At 36.4% G+C, this 25,722-nt stretch overlaps 1 protein-coding gene across 1 annotated transcript in view; it reads left to right on the plus strand.

Annotated features, from left to right (window-relative positions):
* The window catches only part of GBE1 (1,4-alpha-glucan branching enzyme 1), a 302,490-nt gene that overhangs the window by 113,181 nt on the left and 163,587 nt on the right, over positions 1–25,722 (plus strand). The window contains exon 3 of the mRNA XM_082624667.1: positions 2,262–2,377. Coding sequence (XP_082480793.1) covers positions 2,262–2,377 — 116 coding nt within the window. The remainder of the gene's footprint in view (positions 1–2,261; positions 2,378–25,722) is intronic.

A 25,722-nucleotide genomic window follows, 5' to 3' on the forward strand; every position in this document is an offset into this window, starting at 1 on the left:
AAGTCCACTTCCTCAATTTGGGATGATTCGCTGTCCATTCATGCACTCCACAGACGCAGGGCACATCAAATGGACCGTGGAGCTTTAATCCGCTGCCTCCGAGACTGCACAGAGAGATTTCCCTGTCTCTGCTCTCACAGCTCCCGGTCTCAGCCTTGGACCCGGCCCCGCCTCTGTGCGTAGGTCGCCGGAGGGCGTCCGTTCTTCGCTCAGACAGGACGGGTTTAAAGGAGCCGCTGATTCGGGGGCTCTGGCTCACTCAGGCAGAGGGGAGGGAGGGGCGGGCAGTGTGGGGAGGGAGGGGCGGGCAGTGTGGGGCGGGCCTGCGGCGGCAGAGGCCGGCGTGACGTTGCAGCAGCCCGTGGCGCTCCGTGCGCTTTACCGGGAAAGCCGCCCCCGGGTCTCGGGACCCCGGCAGTGGCGGGGTGCACAGGCCCCCCGGAAGGCGGGGCGGACAGCGACCCGCGCCCGCACACAGGCCCCGCGGCGGCGGGCGGCGGCGTCGGCGGCGGGCGTCGGCGGCGGGCCGCGTCGGCGTCGGCGGGCGTCGGCGTCGGCGGCGTCGGCGGCGGGCCGCAGCGGCGGAGGCGGTGGGCCGCGTCGGCAGCGGCGTCGGCGGCGGGCGTCGGCGGCGGGCCGCGGCGGCGGCGGCGGGCGGCGTCGGCGGCGTCGGCGGGCCGCGGCGTCGGCGGCGTCGGCGGCGGGCCGCAGCGGCGTCGGCGGCGGGCCGCGTCGGCGTCGGCGTCGGCGGCGGGCCGCAGCGGCGGCGGCGGCGGGCCGCGTCGGCGTCGGCGTCAGCGGTGGGCCGCGGCGTCGGCGGCGGCGGGCCGCGTCGGCGGTGGCGGCGGCGGCGGCGGCGGCGGCGGCGGCGGCGGGCCGCGGCGACGGCGGCGGCGGGCCGCGGGCGGCGTCTGCGGTGGCGGCGGCCGCCCACACCCGTCTCCGAGGTCCGCGCCTTACCCGCGGCTCGCGCCTGTCTCCAGCGCTTCCCTAAGCAGCCCTCTTAATGCCCTCTCCTCGCGCACCAGGAAACAAAAGGGAAAAAAGTCTCTTGCCTCTTCGGCAGCTCCAGACCCTTTCCCCGGACTCCCTCCGGGCTAGCCGTGGTGCACTAACCCCTTCAGGCTCTTTTCCTGCCGCCAGCCCCAGTCCTCTCCCTGCGCTCTGACTGAAAGCCGATACCCGAGCCTCAGCTCCCAGCCCCCCCGCCACGGTGGCCGAGCAGACAAGCCTCTCGGGCTGGTGAGTGCCTGAGGGCACCGATCCTCTGTGCCGGAATCTCTCCGCTTTGCCCTCCACACCCCTGTTGCTGTGCTCTCCTCCGCTACTCCGAAGCTTCCCCCTCCGCCACCTGCAGTCTCCGCCCGCGAAGGGGCTTGTAGTGTGTAGAAACCTTCCCTCCTTCACGGCTCCCTCCCACTGGTGCAGGTCCCGTCCATATCCTATTGTCTCTGTTTATTCTTTTTTTCTTTTGCCCTACCCAGGTATGTGGGGAGTTTCTTGCCTTTTGAGGGGTCTGAGGTCTTCTGTCAGCGTTCAATAGGTGTTCTGTAGGAGTTGTTCCACGTGTAGATGAATTTCTGATGTATCTGTGGGGAGGAAGGTGATCTCCGCGTCTTACTCTTCCGCCATCTTCCTCCGGGGTCCTCATTGATTTATAAATCTTGATATATTTTGGATGCTCTTTCTTGGTATGTTCATTACAAATGTATTCTCCCAGTTGGTAGCTTGTCTTGTCATTCTGTCTATCTATCTATCTATGTATGAAGATATGTCTGTAATTTTTGTAGTCAAATTTATCAGGCTTTTCCTTAAGGTTTTGTATGTACGTGTATGTACGTGTATGATTTTAATAATTTTTCACCATTTTTTTCTAACATAACATGTATTTTATCTAGTTGCCTAGAATGCGTTTCTATTTTTTTCATATTATCTCCCTTTGTTGATCGTGTTTCTTAAAAAAGGACCCATCATTCTATTTATTGATAGAAGTAATAGAGTTTAAAGTACAATGGAAAACGTGTTTGTAATCTTTAATCTTTAAAGTTTGCAAAAGGCAAACTTTCAAATATGTTTTTAAAAAAATAAGTTAAGCATAACCTGCTTTTTAAATGACTTGTATTTTGTTTAGTATCTTAGAAAACAATGTTTTTTAGGCAATTTGATTCTGTATAGGTAGGCAGTATATTATACTTTGATTGAAATTTATTGAGTATTAGTCCTATAATGCTATTGTTAATTGATCATCTTTATTTTTTCAGATGATTGGAATCCATTTGCATACCCATATAAAAAAGTGGATTTTGGAAAATGGGAGCTGTATATCCCACCAAAGCAGAATAGATCTGTCCTAGTACCTCATGGATCCAAATTAAAGGTACTTTCCTCCCTCTTGTTTTCATTTGAACTTACTATTTTCTTTTTGTCCTGTTTGAAAAGTTTGATTTAAACTATTAAAATGTAAACTGATGCATGATAATTATGGGAGAAACAGTGTAAATTTTTAAATAGAGGAAAATTTAAGAGAAGTTACCACAAATTGAAATGTGTTAGACTGGAATTGTTTGGTTGGTAAGGTACTGAACTTAACTAGTTGTATTATTATCAACTTTGGAAACGTTATAGAAGGATCACTGAATAAATGCAAAAGTTTAGTCTGGAAAACAGAAAGTTTGATTAAAAAAAAAAAATGAAACCTGTCTTCAAGTCGGCCAGGCAGAGAATTTTTACCTGTAGAGACAGACTTGGTATAATTGACTTTGTGATGAGCCACATAAATGTGGGAGGCTGTATTGGAGACCCATGCCTTTTGGGGATATGATTTTCTTGATCTCTTCCTGCTCTTTGACATCAGGGCTGTTGCTTCTCCTGTTCTCCTTGGATTAGCCTAGGGGCCTGCCTGTCCTCTACTTCCCCTCTGCTTTGGCTGACCATGCAGCTCTGCATTTAGGGTGTGCAGAGCCAACACAGCTGCCCTCCTCTGTCTCCTCAAGGGAGGCTTGAAGGATGTGTCCCAAAGTCTGGATTACCTATCACAGATTTGATTACATGAGAGGCAATCTAAATCCTTTAACATTTACTTGATTTTAGCCCATGATCATATAATTATATAATATTTCCATATCCCTTGTATCTCTTTCCCTTCCTTGGATGTGTGATAGCATTTATAGCATTTTTCATGATAGATTCTGTAACTGAATTATATTTTTTATTGGCATTTGTTATTTAACAATATTAGCCAGAGCTACTTAAAGTATATTTAAACTAAAAAATGTGTTGTATGTTTGTTTTGCAGTTTTTTACAAATAATGAAATTATAAGTGTTCCTGAAAATACTGAAATATTGCCACACAAAGTTACCAGAAGAGCATATTGTCTGGAATAAAGAGACATTTTTATATGGGATAGCAGCCAAGGTTCTCCTAAATCTGAAGTGAAAAGGAGAAAAAGTAGCTACAGTATACAATAAGAGGGATTTAAATTTAATATATATAATTCCTTTTCCAAGTCAGTATAAGCTTCACGAGAGCAGGGGCCTTTGCTGTTCTGTTTGCTAATACTGTATGTTTTCAGTTCTTAGAAGAGTGCCTGGCACAGAGTAGGCAATCAAAAAATGTTTATTGAATGTTAAAGCCATTTTTAGGCCCAATCTTTGAAGGAATAAACCATAGAGCTTGATTTTTCTATGGTCTGTAAGTCCTGATTTTAGGAAACTGTGAAGCAAGGCTACTATTATAGTACTGATTTCATTGTTGCTTTAGGTCTTTTGGCCATTTGTTTTGTTATATTTTGTTTTTAAGAATTGAAATTTCCAGTTTTTTTTGTTTTTTTTTTTTTTTTTTTCCCTGTACGTGGGCCTCTTACTGCTGTGGCCTCTCCCGTTGCGGAGCACAGGCTCCGGACGCACAGGCTCAGCGGCCACAGCTCACGGGCCCAGCCGCTCCGTGGCATGTGGGATCTTCCCGGACCGGGGCACGAACCCATGTCCCCTGCATCGGCAGGCGGACTCTCAACCACTGCGCCACCAGGGAAGCCCCTCCAGTTTTTTAAAGTGCTGCAGAATTTTTTTTGTCTTCTTAAATTAGAAAATTTTATGGGCTCCATTATCTACTCTTTGCATTAAATGGCAGGTGAATTAATAAATTTTTTACAGTTTTTAAAATTGAAGTATAGTTGCTTTACAATATTATATTAGTTTCAGGTGTACAACACAGTGATTCAGTATTTTTATAGATTATATTCCATTTAAGTTTATTACAAAACAATGGTTATATTTCCTTGTGCTATGGAATATATCCGTGTTGCTTATCTATTTTATAAGTAGTATTTTGTATCTCTTAATCCCATACTTCTATTTTCCCCCTCCCTCCTATCCTCTCCCTACTGGTAACCACTAGTTTGTTCTCTATATCCACGAGTTTCTTTCTGTTTTGTTACATACAGTGAATGAATTAATTTGCATGTGTTGTTTTTATACATTGGGAAAAAATGATTACTAGGAATGAATGCTTATTAATATATACAGTTAATAATTATAGGCATTTGCCTCTCCCACCCAACTCTAAAACTTTTATATCTTCTCCTATGGTCTGAATGTTTGTGTCCTCCCCCCAAATCATATGTTGAGATACTAATTCCTGATGTGATGGTACTAGTACATAGGGCTTTGAGAGGTGCATAAATCATGAGTGTATAGCCCTTCAAATAGGATTAGTGGCTTTAAAAAGAAACTCCAGGGAGAACCCTAGCCCCTTTCACCCCATGAAGATACAACAAGAACTCTACAACCTGGAGAAGAGCCCACACCAGAGCATGCTGGCAGCTGATCTTGAACTTCCAACTTCCAGAACTGTGAGAAATCAATTTCTGTTGTTTGTAAGCCACTCAGTCCCTGATATTTTGTTATAGCAGCCCAAATGGACTAAGGTGCTTTAAACACTATGCTATGTACTATACTATGCTTTTTTTCATAAATTCATTTGACCTGGATGAAATGAAATAATAACAAAAATTTTTTTAAAGCATCTTTTACCTTTTTACTTAAAAAAATCTATATCTAAAGTAAACATTCAAAAAATATCAATCAACTCTTGTGTAATCTTTCTTCATTATTATTCTCTAAAGATTTCAGTGAGGATAAATTTACTGGAAATTTAGGCCCAAAGTATCACTCATAGTGTTTAGGTGTTTCAAATTTTGAGGAAATATTTACATGCTATTATAATGTTAATATGGTGATATAATTAGTTTTTCACTTATGGGAAATGATTTATCAGATTTTCTTTGGGGGGGGCTGGGGTTAAATTCTCTATTAAAAATCAACTAACTTAAAGTTTTTGGCCTTCAATCTGAAATTGTCCCTAGGTAGTCTACCTTTGTAATTAAAAATCTTGTCTTAAATTGAACTTGAAAATTTATTTCACTCCACAAGGGATTGACCTTTATAACTCACTTGTGGATGTTTTTCTTACAAATTATCTGGTAACCATTCTCAAAAAAGAATATTACCTACCATTGAAATATTAGCTTTATTTTCTTTGCAAAATACCTGGTCTTTTCAATTAAACACTTTGGAAGAAGATACCCCATTGCTTATATGGTCACATAAATGTCTCCTTTCCATGTTTTTAAGTGAGTTTACCAAACAAAATATTTAAAAAGTAAAGTAATAAGGTGAGGAGGTCAGTGAAAGACCCCACATCAGGAAAAGTGAGAGGTCGGGGAAAGTGAACTTGAAAGGTGGGTTGGGGGCAAACTGAAGAATTCCTTTCTTTTCTTCTGATTTCCATTTTCTTCTTTTTTTAAAAAATCATTCCTATTAATATCCATATGACTAGCAATGGAAATTAAAATTGTCTTCTTTTAAGTGTTTAGGATGTTTATGTACTTTAACTTCTCCTTGCCAAATCAGTAACAAAATGGACTAGGATAAAGGTTTTTTGATACCAGACTTTTAACCTTTTTGAAGGATCATGTATTAATCATCTAGAGCTACGATAACAAAATACCATACTGTGGGTGGCTTAAACGACAGAAATTTAATTTCTCACAGTTCTGGAGGCTGGAAGTCTGAGATCAGCCAGCATGGTTGAGTTCCGGTGAGTTCTTTTCCTCGCTTACAGATGGCACTCACATGGCACTAATCCTATCATCAGGCCCCATGCTCATGACCTCATTTAAACCTAGTTATCTCCCAAATGTCCTGTCTCCAACTACCATCACAGTGGGGTTAGGGCTTCAACATATGAACTTGGTGGGGGGCACAGTTTGGTTCAGAGCAGATCATATTGCTTTCTGAATTATATTTAGATGTTATACAATTGATTGGTAGAAAAGGGTCATGGAACTTAATACCTACATTTGCAGTTTTCTCAGATGAGACACATGAAAGAAATTAGAGATTATTTTACATTCATATTTAATTTAATCCTCGTGGTAACACTGTGAGATAAAATACTGTTATCATATATTCATTTCATAGACGAGTACACTGACGTTTAGAGAGGTTAAGTAGATGGTATTGCCTGGACTTGAATTCAGGCTTGTCTAATAGCAAAGTCCATGGTCCTAACCATTGTGTTACACTGCTGGTCAAGCTAAGGGTTCACAGAGAGGAAAAGGAAAAAAAAATCGTGATACAGAGGAAGTAGAACTTGAGCCTTGTCTCAGGTCTAACAAATTATTTTATACCATAATTGCTTTTGCTTTTTTGTGTGGGGACTATTGTCTCCATTTTTCAGGGTGCTGAGTATTGAAGTGACGTTCCCTGAGAATAGAAAGGAGATAGAAAGTTTGTGGAAAGAGTTTGCATTTTAAAGAATAAGAGATCAGATTGATTACATAAAGTGAAACTAGTTATTGAGAGCTAGAATGAGATTGCTAGGCAGAAGGATGCCATTGGGCAGGGATGTGGCATGTTGAAAAATTAGTATCTACATATTTGCTTAAGAAGGTTAATCTCATAAGCACTTTATCCTTTATTTCTGGACTATTTTATTGTGTCATTTCTTCATCTATTTCCTTCTCTCCACATTTTTTATTAACTGTTTTAGGATATTCTAGTATTTGGATATTGAATCTCCTAGATTTTCTTATCTTTTTGTCAAGTTCCCCATCATTTTGACTTTCTGTTCCATTTTGAGAAGTTATCTTCCAACTGCATTATTTTAGTAATCACATTAAAAACATTTCTAATAACATGCCTGTGTTGTCTGCCTTTTGTGTAGATTCTGTCATTGTTAAATATTCAAAGATAGTTTTATCTTTTTGAAAGTATTATAGATGTTTTATTTTTTTCCCCAAGTTTTCTTCTTGTTCCCCCACCTGCTCACTGTTTCTTTCAGATTTTCTTTTCCTGTGGTTTGTTTTTTTTTTTTTTTTTTTTTTTTTTAGTCCCTTGTCTTTTGTGTTGCAGGCTGTCTTGAAATGCCTGGTGATCCATGGTAATATAATCATATTTTAGAATGAGTTAGGAAAAGACAATTGAAAATTCTGTTTCTGGTGTGCTTTGTTCCTGGTGATCTTCACTGTTGGGTAGTCGGAAATTGAGACAGCCTTTATATTGATGGAAAGAAGTGAAAGTTTTTCTCTGGGGTCATTTAGTTTTTCCAGAGGTGAATCTTCCAGTCTCTTACAAGGGGTGGGTGGAAAGGGTATGGAGTGGAGGAAGTTTTATGTGGCTACTGGCATCCATGCATAAGGACAGGGAAAGTAGATAAGGGTCCCAACTTTCAGTAAGACTGAATCCCCCTATTTTTAACCATATGATTCACATCTGCCATTTGCTATGCTCATTGTCTCTGAACTTGGAGCCTTCCTAGTTCAGTGTTTTTCAGAGAGTGAACCTCTGATCTCCCATTTGAGGGCTGAGAGGTGGCATTTTGGAGGAATACATGTTTATCTGTATGGGTTAGGGAAAGGCTCTGCTGAAGAGCCTACAGTGCCCTTGTTTAACACTGCATCTTACCTTCTGCCATAGTACTAGAAGTCTCCAGATGCCAAGTTTCCTAGGGCTTCTGTGAAGCAAACTGACCAGCTCTCTTCAGGTTCTTCCTCTGCAATAGCAGATTTTAATTTTTTCCTGTCTACTTAGTTCCTTACCACTCCAACTACTTTCTAAGTTCCAAAAATTTGCTGAAATTTCTGTTCTCTTGTTGCCTCCTTTTCTGTCTTTCTCTGTTAATACTTTTTGTATTCCTTTGCTGTTAGTTATTTTAACAGAAGTTTGGTAGGTTTGTTATTTTGATTATACTTCTTAAGCCCCCGTATTTAAAAGAAAGAAGAAAAAAATACATCTACCGGATAGAAGAATATTTTATAATTCTGGGGCCTCGGTTGAGTATTACATTCTTATCGTATGCCATGATTATAAAATTTTGGTCAGACTGATTATTTCTAGCTTGTGGTGTCTTTACATATTATTATATGTGATAAAGATTTTCTTCTCTATGACCCACAGAAAATCCTTTACTCACTTCATTTGTTACCTGGTTCAACTTAATCAACCTTTAAGACCCTGAAACATCTAATTGTGGGAGAATGTGTAGGCAGAATTAGATGCACTTTCCTTTATCGCAGAGCTTATAATTCTGTGTTTGCAAAATACACCAGGAATGTTAATGAACCGAAATAACATACTAGGAAATGGTCTTCCTCAGTAGATGAGATCATTTTTCTTTTGTTTTTTTTTCTGAAACTCTCTAGAATGTTGGCAGGAAACACAAAATAAATCTGTAAATTTCCAAAGCAGTCTTTTTAGCAATATTTAGCATAACTCTGTTTGCCTAGAGGGTGGGTGAGGTAGAAAGTGTGAGTGTTTCCTTCTATTTTGAGCGTGCTCCACATTAATTTATCAGATTTTACTCTTTTTCTTTCTTAATATCTTAGTTAGCACATATTTAGTTTTATATTTTCTGCACTCGACGTATTGCACCGTTTTCCCTGGATGTATGTGAAGAAATAAAAGACAAAATGCCTGCACTTTGAATTTATTGTCCATTTGGAGAAAACTCACCATAAACAAATGAGTCACTTGAGCATTCTGTGGCTGGTAAGGGAGTAGAGGAAGAAGCTTATTTTTTTTTTTTTGAGAGGTTTATAACAGGAAAGTAAGAATAAGTAAATAGAATATGTGGTTGTTTCTTTTTTATATTTGTTAGTTCCTTTCATTTTTGGTTAAATATTAATGGGGCTAAGAGGGGACCCAAGAAAGAAGATGACAGGGAGAGAGGACAAGGATTAGAGATAGAGTCTTAGGAAGCTGGAAAGATGGAAAAGAATAAAGGTCACAGGTTGAATAGTTAGTTAGGGAATGATTATGGAAAGAGATGCATTTTAAGCTTGGTCTTGAAGGAGTTAATGCATTAGATTAATGAATAGGTTGTCAGGGGTCTATTAGAGAATAAAAAAAAATAAAGTTAAGCAAGATTATACAGGAATTAACCAATTCTATATGGGAGACAGTGGTCAGTTTGACTTGTATTGACTTATGAAGATGTCACATGTGTAAGGAGACTAAATGGAATAATGAATCTATTTTAGGAAATTTTACTCTAAAAGTGTGCAGGGCCCTACAATTGCTAAATTTTGACAGAGATTCTTTTTTGCTTTTTCTTAAATCCTACATTTCTTACTTTAAGAAAAACCTCAATAATTTAAAAAAATGAACAATTTATTCTTTAACCTGTGGTGTTTTTTGACCCTTAATGATCTCATTTTTTTTTCCTCAGAAATGTTCATCCTCTCTCTTCTAGAGCATATAAAAATGCTGAAGTAATCTTATTATCAATTAACAAAAATTAGTCACTGTTAATGGATCCTGAATGTTCTCTCATTTTCTTTTATGTCATAAAGATTCCTAGAAAGAAGAACTTTACTATCATGTACATCTTCTCTTTCTATATCCTCACTTCCAATTCATTGTTTTCTATCCTCTCCTACTCTGATTTAATAAAAAATAAAGTAAAATGGTACAAGTAGCTGGATGATGATAATTTAAATTTAAGACCTATGAATGAAGCAATATAAATCTCATTTACCATTATGAATCATTTGAACCATATATTCACATTAGTATTTCATATAAATTTATAGATGATTTCTACTGTGTCATGGCCTGTGATAGGATCTGAATCTTCTGCAGTTCCTGAGTGATCATTTCTAGTTATGTCATCGTTAAAATACATTCTTTTGCTGTGTACCACCCGCCAACTCAAACTTGTCAGAAATCATTGCCTTTGCAGCTTACTTGTTAACACTTTGTTTTCTTATGGCACATCCTGTAGAAATTCTTTTAGTGATGACTTGAGATCTTATGTATTTGTCTAGGACTTTATATTTCTGGTTTTGTCTTACATCCAGTGTTGCTGATAAAATCCTGATAATTTGATTTTTATTCCTTTGTATGTAATCAGCCCTTTCTCCTGGTAGTCACTTGGATTTCCTCTTTATCCTTCATGTTCTGAAAATTTCACTATTCGCTATCCTAATACAGGATTTCATTTATTACTCTTTTCTTGAAATGGTCTTACCCTCATAAATCATCTTCTCCTTGGTACTCATTCCCCCCCCATCCATTTTCATATTAGAGCCATAGTCATCATTCTAAAATTTGAAATCTGCTCATGTTATCCTTCTGACTAAAAAACTTTGTGATAAACTCTCCCCACACCTGACTTGGTTATAGACAGGGTTTTCAAACTGTGTGACAAGAAGCTGACCAGGTCAGTTTTCAGATTCTCTAGCACTCACCTGAAATAAGGAGATTCCTTTTCTGTTTTATAGTTGGCCTCCCATGTATGTTTATGTCTAAATAATGATTTCTTTGTTTTAAAAGAATTGAACAACAATGACCTCTAGGCTGAATTCCATACTCCTTAGCTTACCATATAAAGCCCTGCATGCCCTGGCCATTGGGTTCCTCTCCAGCTTTGTCTTTATCCTTGTCTTAGTCTGTTTGGGCTGCTATAATAAAGTACCATAGCCTAGGCGCCTTATGAACAACAGAAATGTATTTCTCCCAGTTCTGGAGGCTGGAAGCATGAGATCAGGGTGCCAGCCTGGTAGGATTCTAGTGAGGGCTGTTTTCTGACTGCCAACTTCTCATTGGTAATGTCTCTTCACATGGTGGAGAGCAGAGAAAGGAAGCAAACTCTCTAGTGACTTTAATAAGGTCACTAATTCCATTCCTTCGAACTCCACCCTCTTGATCTCATTCTAATGCTAATTACCTCCCAAAGGCCCTACCTCCTAGTACTATTACACTGGGTGGTTGGGTTTCAACATATAAATTTTGTGGGAGACACAAACATTCAGTCCATAACAATAAGATATACTGTCCATACTGAATTACTTGCTGTTGCTTAAATGCTGTTCTGGTCATATCTCAGCAAATGCAAAGACAGCATCCCTTTTATGTGGAATGGCTTTTCTCTATTTTAGTAATCTGGCAAACTCCTACTCTTTGATATAGAGTTTATATGCCATTTATTTTTGGTGAAGTTTTTCATAATCCCGAACGCCACTTTCTACTTACCAAATATCCCTCTGCCATAAGCCTCTCTAGAGCCTGTTTCCACTATCTCACTGTGATGATATGTACTTTTAGAGTGTGAACTTTTTGAGGACAGGGTCAGTGTCTTGGTCATCTTTGTGTCTCTGGAACCTAGTAATACCTGGTTCATAGAAGCTATTCAATAAATGTTTATTGACTGCATGGATGAAAGGGTTAGGGATCATTAGGTAAGTACACTTGCTACTGTTGGAAATATTTTTGCATATGCACATTATACAGAAAGTGAAAGAAATTTATAAAGTGTGTTTCAGTAATTTTATATTTTCTATAAGTTTAGGCATCTTCAGCCTGTAGAATTGCTGTTTATAGGAGGAATGCTGTTGATACCAGGGTTTAAAACAAGCAAACAAAATAACTGAGTAAGCAAATATTGGTCTGGAAATCACAGTTTGTTTTAATGAGTCTTTAGCATTTTCTATGTTACTTTTAAAACAAAGATTCTTGTGAGTCACTGTTTAGAGAACTTAATATTAGAAAAAAAGTTTGCCTTTCTCCTGAAGATTTGAAATGCTTATTTTTATCTTATGGTTCCCCCCACCCCGCTTCTTTCTCTTGTCTGTCAGAAGACTTAAAAATTAGGTGAATTGTACACTTGCAATAACCATCCAGCTCCAGTCCTAGACCATTATCTCATCTCCTTGCCCTCCAGCCCTTCTCTCCTTCTGACCACTTTCATTGTAACTGCTGATTTTTTCTTCTCATTTTATTTTTAAGTATATTATATTTTAAAATTGTGAGTAGTCTTTTTTTCTTTTTTTGGAAGTAAAAAGAATATAAATTAAATGTACATAAACCTGTGAATAAGGGCAGGGAATTATTTCAAATCAGGATTCAAATCTGTTTTAATATTTCTTTAAATCACCTATGAATAAATGGACAATGCCTAATTATTTTTCCTTATAGTTCAGAACCAGTTAGTTATAGTCAGAACCAGATTCACTATGGAATGTGCCAGAGGTCAGAGTGTTTAGGCGTTTAGATGAGTACTATGAAGAGAGAAAAGTCCACTTATAGGATGATGTCACTCTTACCCCAAATAAATAATTAGATGTTATTTCTCTCTGCATAAAGCACATATCATCTCTGTTTTAGACTTTTTCCTCATGGAAAGCTTTCTCTAACTTTGAAGAATATTTGCTTTTGACACAATGAAATAGAAATCTGGGATGCACTGTTGCTGTTATGACTTTTATTTAAGGCACAATAAATTATGGTGAAAGAAAAAATAGTTCAAATGTCTCTTTCACATATGTAGATGAAAACTTATTATTCCTTGCATATATTAAGCCTGATTTCCTTGTTTTCCATGGTAGGGCTCAGGATTAGGAGCTGCTTGGATTATGTAGTTTTGTTTTCCCTTTTCATTTTCATCTAAAGCCCTGCAGAGAATAGGAGGTTGTTGGTGAGATATCAATGGCAGTATAGGGATTGCTTTCTGGAGTCATTATGAATTAAGAGCTAATGAGTAACTTTCTTTGATAGCTCGTTTATAATTGAGTACAGATAGATGAAAATCAAACACAAAGGGAACTCAATTTTATCATTAATTTTGACTTTGTTTAATGGATGATTTCTGGGCACCACAGCAGCCTTCCTAATTTGTCTGTGTATGATGAAGAAACTAATCATACACAGCTCAGAGAACAAATAACATTCGTTTCCCAAAGAGGTCACCTTCAGAGACAAGCACAAGGGAAAAAACCCCCACAAACCTGTTGATTTCTTCCTTTTCTCCTATGTTTTTTCTCTGTTTACCTTCTTTTAAAAACGCAGTATGTAAAATAATTTCATAATTTAAAATATGCAGTGATTGACTATCCAGAAGTTATAGCCTAAACTAGGCTATAAATATAATCCGGTTTGTTCCTTGTAAAAGGCTTCCTTTCTTTCTTTCCTTTATCGGATAGCCCTTACTATGTGCCAGTTACTATTTTAAATATTACAAATATTAATTTATTTAGCCCTCATAACAGCCCTATTGGGAAAGTCCTGTTATCAATCATCCCCATTTTTTCAGATGAGGAACTGAGGCACAGAGGGATGACATAATTTGCTCAAAGTCACATAGCTAGCTGATATCTGGCAGAGCTGAGGTTCAAACCCAGGAAATCTGGCTATAGAGGTTGTGTTCTTAACATTATGTTATGTTGCTATAATATATTAGTTTAATTACAGTTCCTGTGATTTCTTGATAACTATTTAAAAACACCACCAAGCATAGCCTTTGGATAAAATGATAAACCTTTGCAAATCCTAATATGTTTTTTTAGAATACATGTTTTCCTATGAGCAAGTAGCAAAGACAGTAATGCATTTGGGAGCACACAGAAAGAATTTGGCATTGTTTAATTTTTAGGAGTATTCAATAGAACATATGCTATACGTAATATATATAGTTAAGTATACACAAACACATTTGTACACACATGCACACGTGTATATTTTATTTTATACACGTATATATATTTTATTTTGTCAAGGACCAAAATAAAAGTGTTTGAATAAAGATAGCTGATTGTTTCTCTTTGAAGTAAAAGTCCAAGTCAGTAAGTGCTTTGTGGACAGGCTGCTTCTGCTACATGTGTATGTTCAGACCAGGTTCCTTACATCCCATTGGTCTTCTATCTCCAAGTATGTTATCTATATGATAAACAACACTCACCATCTCTCTGTGTTTCCTGCAGAAAGAGGAAAACAAGGTCAAGGCATTCCCTTTTAAGGATGTGAATACATCATTTATATATACATCCTTTTGGCCAGATCTTTGTTACATTGGCTATCCTAGCTGCAAGGAATGTTGGGAAATGTGGCTTTAGCTTCGGGGCCATTTGTCCAGCTAAAATTCAGCAGGTTCTGTCTTATTTAAAGAAAAATAAAGGGTTGATTTTGGAATACAATTAGCATTTACTGCTATAGCCATTTAAAAGGAACTTTTTAAGGAAGAATTAACCTTATGCTAGAAACTCATTTTTTTATACTTCTCAGAACAACTGTAAGTAATGTATCCTTTTTTTAATTTGTTACGCTATAGAAACACATTGTTTTAAAGCTTTTATGATTTAATTCATTAAAACAGAAAAAGTGTGGTGTTCTTAATAAAAAAAAGAAAACTTGGAGGATATAGCTGATAATAATATACACTCAAGGATATAACTAATATTATTCATAGAGTGCAATCATAATGGTATGCTTGTAGATCATTGCAAACACCAACATTAAACAAATAAAATGAAAGTAAAATCCTAAAGCAATCTGGAGTTTATTAGATATTATGTGAGGCTTAAAATTTTGCCAGTTTTTAAGGATGTCCAAATTATCATGAAGTGCCAGTCTCACTTTAAATGCTATTTTTAGTTTGACAACAATTTCTGCACAAAATAAGAGTAGGATTTTAATGAAAACACTGCATGTAAATATAGCAGTGTGAGATGTAAAAGCATACTGAGCAGAATCAGCAACTGACAGCAACTAGGCTCTAATCTGGTTTTCTTGAATAGCACAGTTGAGAATGTAAACCAACCACCTCTGTGACAGAGAATTCATAGGACAGCTGGATGGGTACTGTTGAGATACCTAAATTTAAATTAGGGTTCAAGAAGAATGATTTCCCTTCCCTTCTTAAAAATGCTAAGTCGGTATTGGCTCTAATCATTTATTTTTTGTGTTGGTGGTGAGCATTTTTGAATACACATACTTAAATCTTCACTCTTTTTAAAAAAATGTTCTGTAGGAACATCAGATAAGAAGGAAAGGGTGTGAGCCAGCATTTATGTGTAAAGTTGTAATAATTAATGAAAGTGATTTTCAAGATATTTTACACAGTATTCAAAGAGCTTTAGAAAGAAGACTGCTTTTTAAAACTAGTAAGTTGGTTAAACATTTTAAGTGCAACCATTAGTAAATGGAATCTTATTAAAATAATTATATTCTCAAAATCTATCTTTTCTAAAAGATATTTTAGGATAAAATTATTAAATATGGGGAGGACAGAAGCACCTTAAAATGTTTCAGTTATATCCTTGAGAGAATATTTTAAACAAAAATACTTTTGGTAATTTTCATATCCTCGTAGGAGACCCGTCAGCATGCTGGTTTTGGCCTCTCTGTTCCTTTACCTCCTCTGCTCTAGGGATCTTGCCCTTCTCCCAACTCAGTTTCACTAAGTTGCATGATCCACAGCCATCCACTGTGGTGATCATACTGTAGATTTTGCCTTTATTCATAAACCCTTCATTCCCCATGTTTTTGGACTCGTGTGTCCAAAAAACCCTGTGTAGCAGTATCCCGAAGCACTGGTTCTCAAACTTTAGCTCGTATCAGAAACACCTGCCAGCCTTGTTAAAAGACACACCCCAGAGTGTCTGATCCAGTAGGTCTGGGATGAGTTTGAAATTTTGAATTTTCACAAGTTCCCAGATGATGCCAGTGTTGCTGGTTCAGGGACTATAATTTGAGAACAGTTCAGAGCACTCTGTTATTGCTTAGTACATCCATTAGTTGATAATGCTTTAAAAAACAAAATTGTGTCCTCAAATCTTGTTTCTTTTTCTTTTCTTTCCTTGTTTTGTTTTGTTTTGTTTTAATTTGTAGATCTTGAGGAGGTCCCTTGAAAGAACATGTTTGTTTTATTTTGACTAGTTGTATACAGCTGTTTTAATTCTAACAAGGAAGAATATGGGCCAGGTGCAATAAAGGGGTATTTGAACAAGACTTTATATTTTACTTTGCTGAGCAGAGAAATAAGTCATAGAGACCTTTCTCAGCCCTTCTACCCCAATACAAGATTAGGATATATGAATTCATGTAGTCACTTTATATTAAGTCAGTTCTAGGAGTCCTGCTACAGCAATTTTCTCAGATGCAAAGCATTGGAGATGAAGTTGGAATAACCATGTCAATGTTTACTAATTTTATTTTTAATTTCTTTTAACTTTTAATTTTATATTGTAATATAGCTGATTAACAATGTTATGATAGTTTCAGGTGCACAGCAAAGCGACTCAACCATACATATACATGTATCCATTCTCCCCCAGACTCCCCTCCCATCCAGGCTGCCACATAACATTGAGCAGGGTTCCCTGTGCTATATAGTAGGTTCTTGTTTGTTGTACTTTTTAAATATAGCAGTGAGTACATGTCAATCCCCACTCCCTAACTATCCCTTCCCTCCACCCTTCCCCCCAACCCGCTGGTAACCATAAGTTCATTCTCTAAGTCTGTGAGTCTGTTTCTGTTTTGTAAATATGTTCATTTGTATCATTTCTTTTTAGATCCGCATATAAGCATTATCATGCGATATCTCTCTTTGTCTGACTTACTTCACTCAGTATGACAATCTCTAGGTCCATCCATGTTGCTGCAAATGGCATTATTTCATTCTTTTTTATGGCTAAGTAATATTCCATTGTGTATATGTACCACATCTTCTTTACCTACACCTCTGTCAATGGACATTTAGGTTGCTTCCATGTCTTGGCTGTTGTAAATGTTTACAAATTTTAGAGTCCATCTACTAACTGGTTAGCTGGGTGTCATGAAAAATTATTTTGTATAGTGAGTTGGATAAAAAAGACTTTGGAATATATAAGTTCATTATATGCCGTTTATGGCTTTGAGTAAGTTACATAGCTGAGCCTTTTGACTATCCCCCAGTCTGTATTAAAACAAAAAAATCGGGCCTCCCTGGTGGCGCAGTGGTTGAGAGTCCGCCTGCCGATGCAGGGGATACGGGTTCGTGCCCCGGTCTGGGAGGATCCCATATGCCGCGGAGCGGCTGGGCCCGTGAGCCATGGCCGCTGGGCCTGCGCATCCGGAGCCTGTGCTCCGCAACGGGAGAGGCCACAACAGTGAGAGGCCCGCATACCGCAAAAAAAAAAAAAAAATCTAACTAATACATTTCAAAAAAATTCAAAGAAAGAGTCCTCAAATAGATTTAAACTTTCTGATTTTTCATATTCACAATAAATAAGAAATATAGTGATTGTTTTTATTCTCTCACAATACATATTTCATTATTTAAATTTTTGTTCTCTCATAATACATCTGATAGAACAAACCTCCTCTGAGTGTACTACCCAATAACACTATTCAGTGCAGTACCATGTCTCACTTGAAAATCTAATATGTACTTGATACCATGTAACATTACTCCTGTGCACTCTGCCTATTAGATGGCTTTGACGTTATGTTGGTGCCAATACTACTTATATTTCAGAGGATATGTATCTCCATGTTCCCTTGACTGGTGATAATAGCATAATAATTACAAGCATGGACTCCAACCAGACTACCTGTGTTCACTTGCTGTTTCCAACACCTGCTAATGGTGTGAACTTTGGCTAATCATTCTCTTACCTCAGTAGCTTCTTCTAAACTGGGAATAATAATCATACTTACCCCCTAGAATTGATGGGAGGGTAAAAGCACTCACAACAATGCCTGGTACTTAGTTAATGCTCTGTAATCTCAACTATTTTCTTTTCCACGCATATGTGCAGAGGTCATGCTTATTTAGCCTTTAATTCTCACATCTTTGTAGACTTCACGAGCACAGGCCAAATAATTTGCATAATAAGCCAGTATCTGATGAGTCTGTAAATCAGCATTATCTCCCTCCCTACAAAATGCTCTGTTTCCTAAGATTCAGCTGGTGTGTTCATGGGATTACTCCACCAATGTCTGAAAATTCACAAGAGTGTTTATAGAAAGTGTGTGCTTTGCCCAGCACTTATTTATGTAAAGAATTTTATGTGCTTTTGAACATTCATTTTCTTAACTCAAAGTTTACATTTTAAGAATCTTGGAACTATGTATAAAATCTCTGTACAACATTAAAGAAATCTTAATGAAATGTTATGAGAGAGATCAAGGAGATTGTGAGCCGAAATGAAACTACCACAGTGAAGATGGATAGATAATTCTTAATGAAGAAAGGAACTGTTGGAAATAAGAAAAGCTAGTTGTTTTGAGACTAATCAAATACAAGGACTATCTGTGAATAATCAGTAAGATCTAATCAATGTGAAAAACACATATCATAGGAAATCTATTAAACTGTGAGCACTGGAATGAACTTAGATACTGTTCTCATATTTTACACGTTTTTGTCCATCCGATAACCAAGTGAGTCTTTCATATTTTGGTGAAGACAATTCCCATAGTCTTTTCAGTGAACTCCAGCAAGTCACAGGAACAAATTTGGCTGTTTCTGCTTATAACTCTTGAAGTTTGTCAACCATATATAGACATACCACTTAGTACACTTATTTTGTGTTTCATGTAATTGCTGAAACACACTACACTGAAATTTTCCTAAAACATATTACTTTAATTTATCATAATTTATAAGTAGTATACAGATAAAACAAATTTCTTAGGCTAATGGGTAATGGGAATGTATTCTGAAAGAGAGATTCCTTTGCAAAAGGATCCATACCTTTAATGTGTTTTAGCCTTATTACAGGGTAATTCACATTCATAAATTGTATACTACCAAGCAAATATTTGCTTTTCTTAGACTAAGTGTTTTATATTGTTTATAAATGATCCTTCCTTATTTATGAAGAGAGAGCTTCTACTAGACTTACTTGAAGGATAATAATTTAAATTACACTAAACTTTGAAAGTAACAAATATTTGAAATTAAGGACATTGGTAGTTTTACTGGCCTAATTAGTTTAAAATAAGATTTTTTTTTCCTAGAAAAATAAATGATGAAATCAATATAGTTTAACTTTTAGCTCTGCGTTTCAACAGTGCCTGTGTTCTTGTGGGCTTGGGCTTGGGGGATGAGGGAAGGTAGACCTTCATATAAACTTAAAATATATTCATGTATATACACTCAGATATCATATGTAGTTTTTAAGTTGTTTAATTTTAACAGAAAAAAATCTCTGAACATATTGCAAAAAAATACATATATCTTTCAGTTATATGTGTGAATCTCAAAATCTGACGAGATCCGAGTGTACAACTGACATTTAATATGAGGAATCGAAGCTCATCTTCTCATTTGCAAACCAGTGTAAACTTCCAACTTATTTACCATTCTTAAAGCATCTGCCATCCTCTGGTCTCCTGTGAATTTATAGTTCTTTTACTTTTGTCTTTCTGTTACCTTCACATTCAGTTGAGAAATTTAGCTGAGTTTACCTCTGTAGGATTTTTCTTTTCATTGGTAGCTCAGACCTGTGTTGCCTTTTGTCTAAATTACTCCTGTGGCATTTCCATCACACAAGACAGTTTTCAAAGATAGCTTTGTATCGCCATCACAGAGGAATAGGACTCTGTGCTTTTAAATAGCTCCTGATGATTTGGTGGGTGAATTTGGAATTCACTGGCCTCATAGAAATAGCATTGGGCCAGGGGTCAGGTGTTTTGGGTTATAGTTTAACCATTAGTAATTAGTTCACTGATTTTCTCTCTTGGTTCCTCAGTTTACTTGTTCAATATGTATATATATATATATATATATATGTCACAACTAATGACTTCATGAGGATACCTTTAAAGGATGAAAATGATCTAATGATGTAAATCATTATTATTTTGATCTTGTACTTGGCACTTTTTTAGCTGTTAATCCTAAACTCCTCAGTGTGGTGTTTCTGTTTTCTTTATTAATCAAATGATTGTTGTTGTTTTAAACTTTCTTCTGTTCAGTGTGCCTGTTTTTTATTTGGAGATTCATGTAATCCTCTAGAATCAGGTTTTGTTACTCTCCTTGAGTTTGATTTTTCCACCTCTGGATATCTACTTTATTCTATTCACTTCCTAGAATGTCCCATTTTCTGTATTCTGCCTTTCCAAATCCATTTCCTTCTTCAAAATGGCTTAGAAGTTCCTTCCTTGTTGAAATAACATTATGATTGAACATCAATTTTCACATAGCCTCAGAACTTAACGTATGCTGTTTTTTTATTATTCTCTGTTATCCTGTTCTCTATATGTCTCTATTTGTACATATGTGTAAACGTATGTACCCATACACACAATGTTGTTTTCATAATGAGCATCCTTGAGTTTGCAAGCAAGAAGGAAACTTCTAGATCATCCTTGTCCAATATTCTTGTTTTAGTTCAGAAAATTAAATTTTAAGGAAGTTATAGCTTGCCCAAGATTATGCATCTCTTCATGTTAGTAAGGTCTGAGCCTACAAAATACCAGCTCCTTAATGCTTGTCACAAAATAAATGATCTGTTACTTGCTTAAGGTATAAATAAGAAAACATTATCAAGAGAGATGTTTTTATTTGCAGTATTTTTCATGACTATGAATAGTCTTCCAGGGATACTATTGTCCTTTTATGAGTTTAAATTTTTAGAGCATTTCAGTTTGAATTAAAAAGTTATTATTTTTGGGCCTCCCTGGTGGCGCAGTGGTTGAGAGTCCGCCTGCCGATGCAGGGGATACGGGTTCGTGCCCCGGTCTGGGAGGATCCCACGTGCCGCGGAGCGGCTGGGCCCGTGAGCCATGGCCGCCGGGCCTGCGCGTCCGGAGCCTGTGCTCCGCAACGGGGGAGGCCACAGCAGTGAGAGGCCCGCATACCGCAAAAAGAAAAAAAAAAAAAAAAAAAAAAAAAAGTTATTATTTTGAGTGTTCAGTATATTAAAGGTACTATTTTAAGCATTTTATTTGCTTAACAGCTTTTTCTATTTTAACCCTTGCTTAACAGTCCTGTGAGGTATAGATACTATCATTATTCCCAGTTTTAGCTGAAGAAAGTGGACGTTGGCTAGATTAAGTATCTTGTTCGATGTCATAAATGACTGAAACAATAATCAAACTGCGAAGTTTACCTTCTATTTTATCCTCTGCAATATATTGACTTATGTTGAAGTTGGGAAAACTGTAGTTAATCAACTCAGTCAAACTTTATTTTAAATGTGTGGAAACTTGATGATTTGGCCACATGCTGATTAATAGAAACAAACCATCTATTTTTAAATGTAATTACATAGAGAGTGGATAAAATAAACATGGTAAATAGCATCCTGAATAAACAGGTGCCCTGTTTTCAACCGTTTTTGCTTGCTTGCATTTTATATTTAAATGTATATGTGTATGTATTTAACCTAGAGCAGTTTTGCAGTCTTTTTGCAATATACTTGTCCAGAGAGTGATACCATTGCTTTATCAAGTTGAATTCATTTCTTGGATTTGATGCTGATGTCTCCTCTTTCGTCATTCGTGTATTTTCTTTGGTCATAATACAGCACAAATATTTCTTTTGCTTTGAGCTTTTTAATTCATTGATTAATTTTCTCTTTCTTAATTTAGAAACTAGATTATATTCTTATTTTTTTCCAAAAGATGCAATGCATTTTTAAAGATTTGATTTAATTTATAGTTAGTTTTGTAAACATTGTTTTCAATAGGAAGCTCCCAGGTACAGTATTTAATATTCATATTTTTAATAATCACTGCAGGAAATGGATAGCATTCTGTCTCTAGTTTTTTTTTTTTTTTGAACAATACTAAATCTTATTTTCATATAATAATCAGAACCACAGTTTTTAGTAACCATAATATCTGTGGTCTCTGAATCTATGTTTTTTTTCAAAATCTAAACATTGTGAGACTTTTGTCATATTTTTATTCTCCAATTGAGAGATCCATAAAAGAGTTGGAGCAGCTTCCATTTTATTATTGTGGATCATGATATTTTTCATAGATTTTACTGTGCTCTTTAGGCAATTAAAATCATAAGGCTAAAATAAACACATAGTTTAAGTTATTTTTCTTAAAATTATTTTATGTGAGTAACTCAATAAATTGTGTGTTTGAATATATGACTTATGTATCCAACTGATACATTCTTGGCAGTGGAGTTATAGCTCCCTCTTTTGGAAAGCCAAGGCATGGCATTTTGATTAAGATAAATTATTCTTTACAGATTTTCAGTTTACATAATTTCTTGAGCATATAAATGTAAAAAGAACATTTTTCTTTGGAGTGGTTTTCCTTTGGAATTTTAGAACATTAATGAAAACATTAAACTTCCATATACATATGCACATATATATTTGTTGAGGCTTAAGAACTCAGTACAGGCCATATGATATGAGTTGCAACCCAGGAAAACTTTATTTTGATATTTGAAATGCTTTCATTTTTATTTAAAGAAGAGTTATTTTTACTTTTTGTTTATAATGTCTTTTTAAAAAACAGGACTTAAAACAATTAAGAAATATGGTAAGAAAACAGCAAAGTAGCGTTCTCAAAATTAACAACCTAGCTCTCCCTCCTACCATCCACTCTTTCAGTTTTTGTGAGTATTCTTCCTGATCTGTTTCTAGGCATTGATAGACTGTCTTTCTCCTTATCTCTCTGCCTTTCTGTATTTATATGCTTTTTAAGAAAAAATCATAAAAATGTGATTATTCTATGCCTGCTGGTTCTCAATTTCTTTTTTCCCCCACTCAATATATCATGCAAATCTCAAAAAGTACATTATTGTTTTACTTACTTAAATAAACTCCATACTCATATAGACTGATATATACATAAGCTAGAAATTGATATTTACTCTGACTAAGCATTCTACCTTGGCATAACTGTTATAAAAAGAAGTAAAATCATATTAATGTACTTAATGGATATCACACAAATCTGTTTCTTTTTATAACGAAAGTAATTTTATAATAATTTTGTGCTTTCTTGAGATATTAAGATCAGGACTCTGCCTTGACTACCATTGTTTAGAATAGCATTTTTGTTTTCTACCCTCTTTGCTGTTTGCAGCTGAGCCTTAAAAATGCTCTAAATTTACCTGTAAATTGTTCAGTGGTGTTCAATATCTTGCTGGACATGGTCTTAGATTTTATTGTGTAATCCTTTGTAACTTTCTCTACAGACTCTGAAGAAGTACTTTGGATTTAAAGATTTTCAGTTAATCATTACCATATCCCAAGATGACTATATAAATGTTATTTTAAAAAAAAGGTTTGCAAGAGTCAATACAGGTTCTTTTACTTTAAAAAGTCTCATGTCTAACATCAATTTGATAGTTTTCATTTGTTTGTTTAATTTTCATAAATTACTTTTAGAACTTCATTATTTAATCAGCTTTCCTAAGAGGTTGAAAATACTACTTCAGCCTATGGAATCTCAATGGAGCTCATACAACAATATATGTTTATATATGTGTGTACATATAAATATATATATTACTATTATGAAACATGGTTGTGAACTGCCTCTGAATTTAAATCTCAGAATAGGCTTTATTTCATAAACAAATCAGAATTTAATGAAATAGTATGAATTGAAGAATATATAGGTAATGGCTTTTGTTTGTTGCCTTTGGAAGTAACAATGTCATTGACATATGCATATTTATATTAAACTGGATTTTCTCTATCATTATGCTAAATATTGTTAGTTTATGATGGCCGATTAATTCTATTTCATTAACTTAAGAAGTCACATTTATGAACAGTTATGTTGAGAGGTTTGAAGAGATGATAATAATGAAATAATAATCCATGATGTCTTGCACTGCTAATTAGTGGGTGATTTTTGCAAACCTCTGTTCATGCAAATATTTTCATCATTCTTTCAAATGAATCTGTAAGTTAAACATGAAAGTACACCTTACTCACCTGTAAACCTTGAAACAAATAGGTAATTTTACTGTGGGTACTTCTAAAAAAATTCTCATTTTATATTGGAGTGTAGTTGATTAACAATGTTGTGCTAGTTTCAGTTGTGCAGCAAAGGGATTCAGTAATATGTATACCTGTATCTATTCTTTTTCAAATTCTTTTCCCATTTAGATTATTACAGAGTACTGAGCAAAGTTCCTTGTGCTCTACAGTAGGTCCTTGTTGGTTATCTGTTTTAAATATAGCAGTGTGTACATGTCAGTCCCAAACTTTAATAAGTATTTGGTTGATGATTAAAGCAGTTATAAGCTATTCTGTAGGCATGGTCTTTTCTTAGAGCAACCATAAGCTGTGTCATAAACAGTTGTTTCTCAGCTGAGCATCAATCCTTTCCATTTGTTCCTGAGACATGAACTCATTTTTAAATTAATAATTCTATCAAAAATAACTAACATCTGAAGAATTAATCCTGTAGGTGCTTTCTTTTTCTTTTCAAAGCCTTGTTTTTTTTTTTTTTTTTGGTCATTTTAGGCCCAGGTTTGGGCATACCTATAACTATTTATTTTCACAGTGCTGGTACTTTTTAGACACATCTTAGGAGTTTTCTATTTTCACCCATCTAATCTTGAAATCTGTTCCATTCTCCTCTAATTCTGTAGGCCTCCACTTTCCAGGTTCTACCTCCAACTTTTCCTTATATGAGCCTGCTTTTCCACTTCATTTTTCAAACTTACTTTGCCTCTGCAATATCTCATAATCCAAATTTGGTGTGTTCTTTTCAAATGATGTCCTACTTTAGGGCAAAGCATCTTTCTCGTATTTTTTATGATGAGTACTGCTTCAAATGCCAGTTTAGGTTCAAAATATCCTCCACCCACCCCCAACATTTTCTTTATTTCCTCTGAGGATTCCTATGTATTGCCAACATCTGTTTCTTTTTGCATGATAATCATATCAACTCTGCTTATAAAATTTAAAATTTTAGTTTGAAACCAAATGTAGAATGAAAAGAATTTTCCCCAGGTAAACACTTTTTTTGTGATTATTTCTCATGAAAAAGCTGATTCTGAATGTATATGTAATTATATATAGGGAGGTACAAATGGAAATTGAGCATGTGAGCTGATTAATTGTGGCATGTCAATCATCTTTTGAGTTTTCTACTGCTCATGCCTATGGAGATAATGTCATTTTGTTAGATTAAGCATCATTCAGGGTTCTTAGGCAAAAAAGATTGATCTCCATATTATTTAACCGAAGTACTAGTTTCTTCCTTCCAGATCTTGCATGGGTGCCTCTACTAGATGCAGAAACCTAGCTGCAAGGGAGTGTGAAAAATGTGACTTTAAACTTTTCATCCTTTCTATAATAGGAAGAAATGACAGAAAGTGGTTTGACTGACTGAAGAGCCACTATCAGCTACAACTTTGCAATAAAGATTATAAATGGAATTACTAAGAACATAGTATTGAAAAGACAATCATCCAATTTTAGTAATGGCATTTAAAGTAGCCATGATAAATATTGTTTTGCAAAATGATT

This window comes from Mesoplodon mirus (assembly GCF_964341445.2).
Source record: "Mesoplodon mirus genome assembly, chromosome: 6".
Taxonomy (NCBI): Eukaryota; Metazoa; Chordata; class Mammalia; order Artiodactyla; family Ziphiidae; genus Mesoplodon; species Mesoplodon mirus.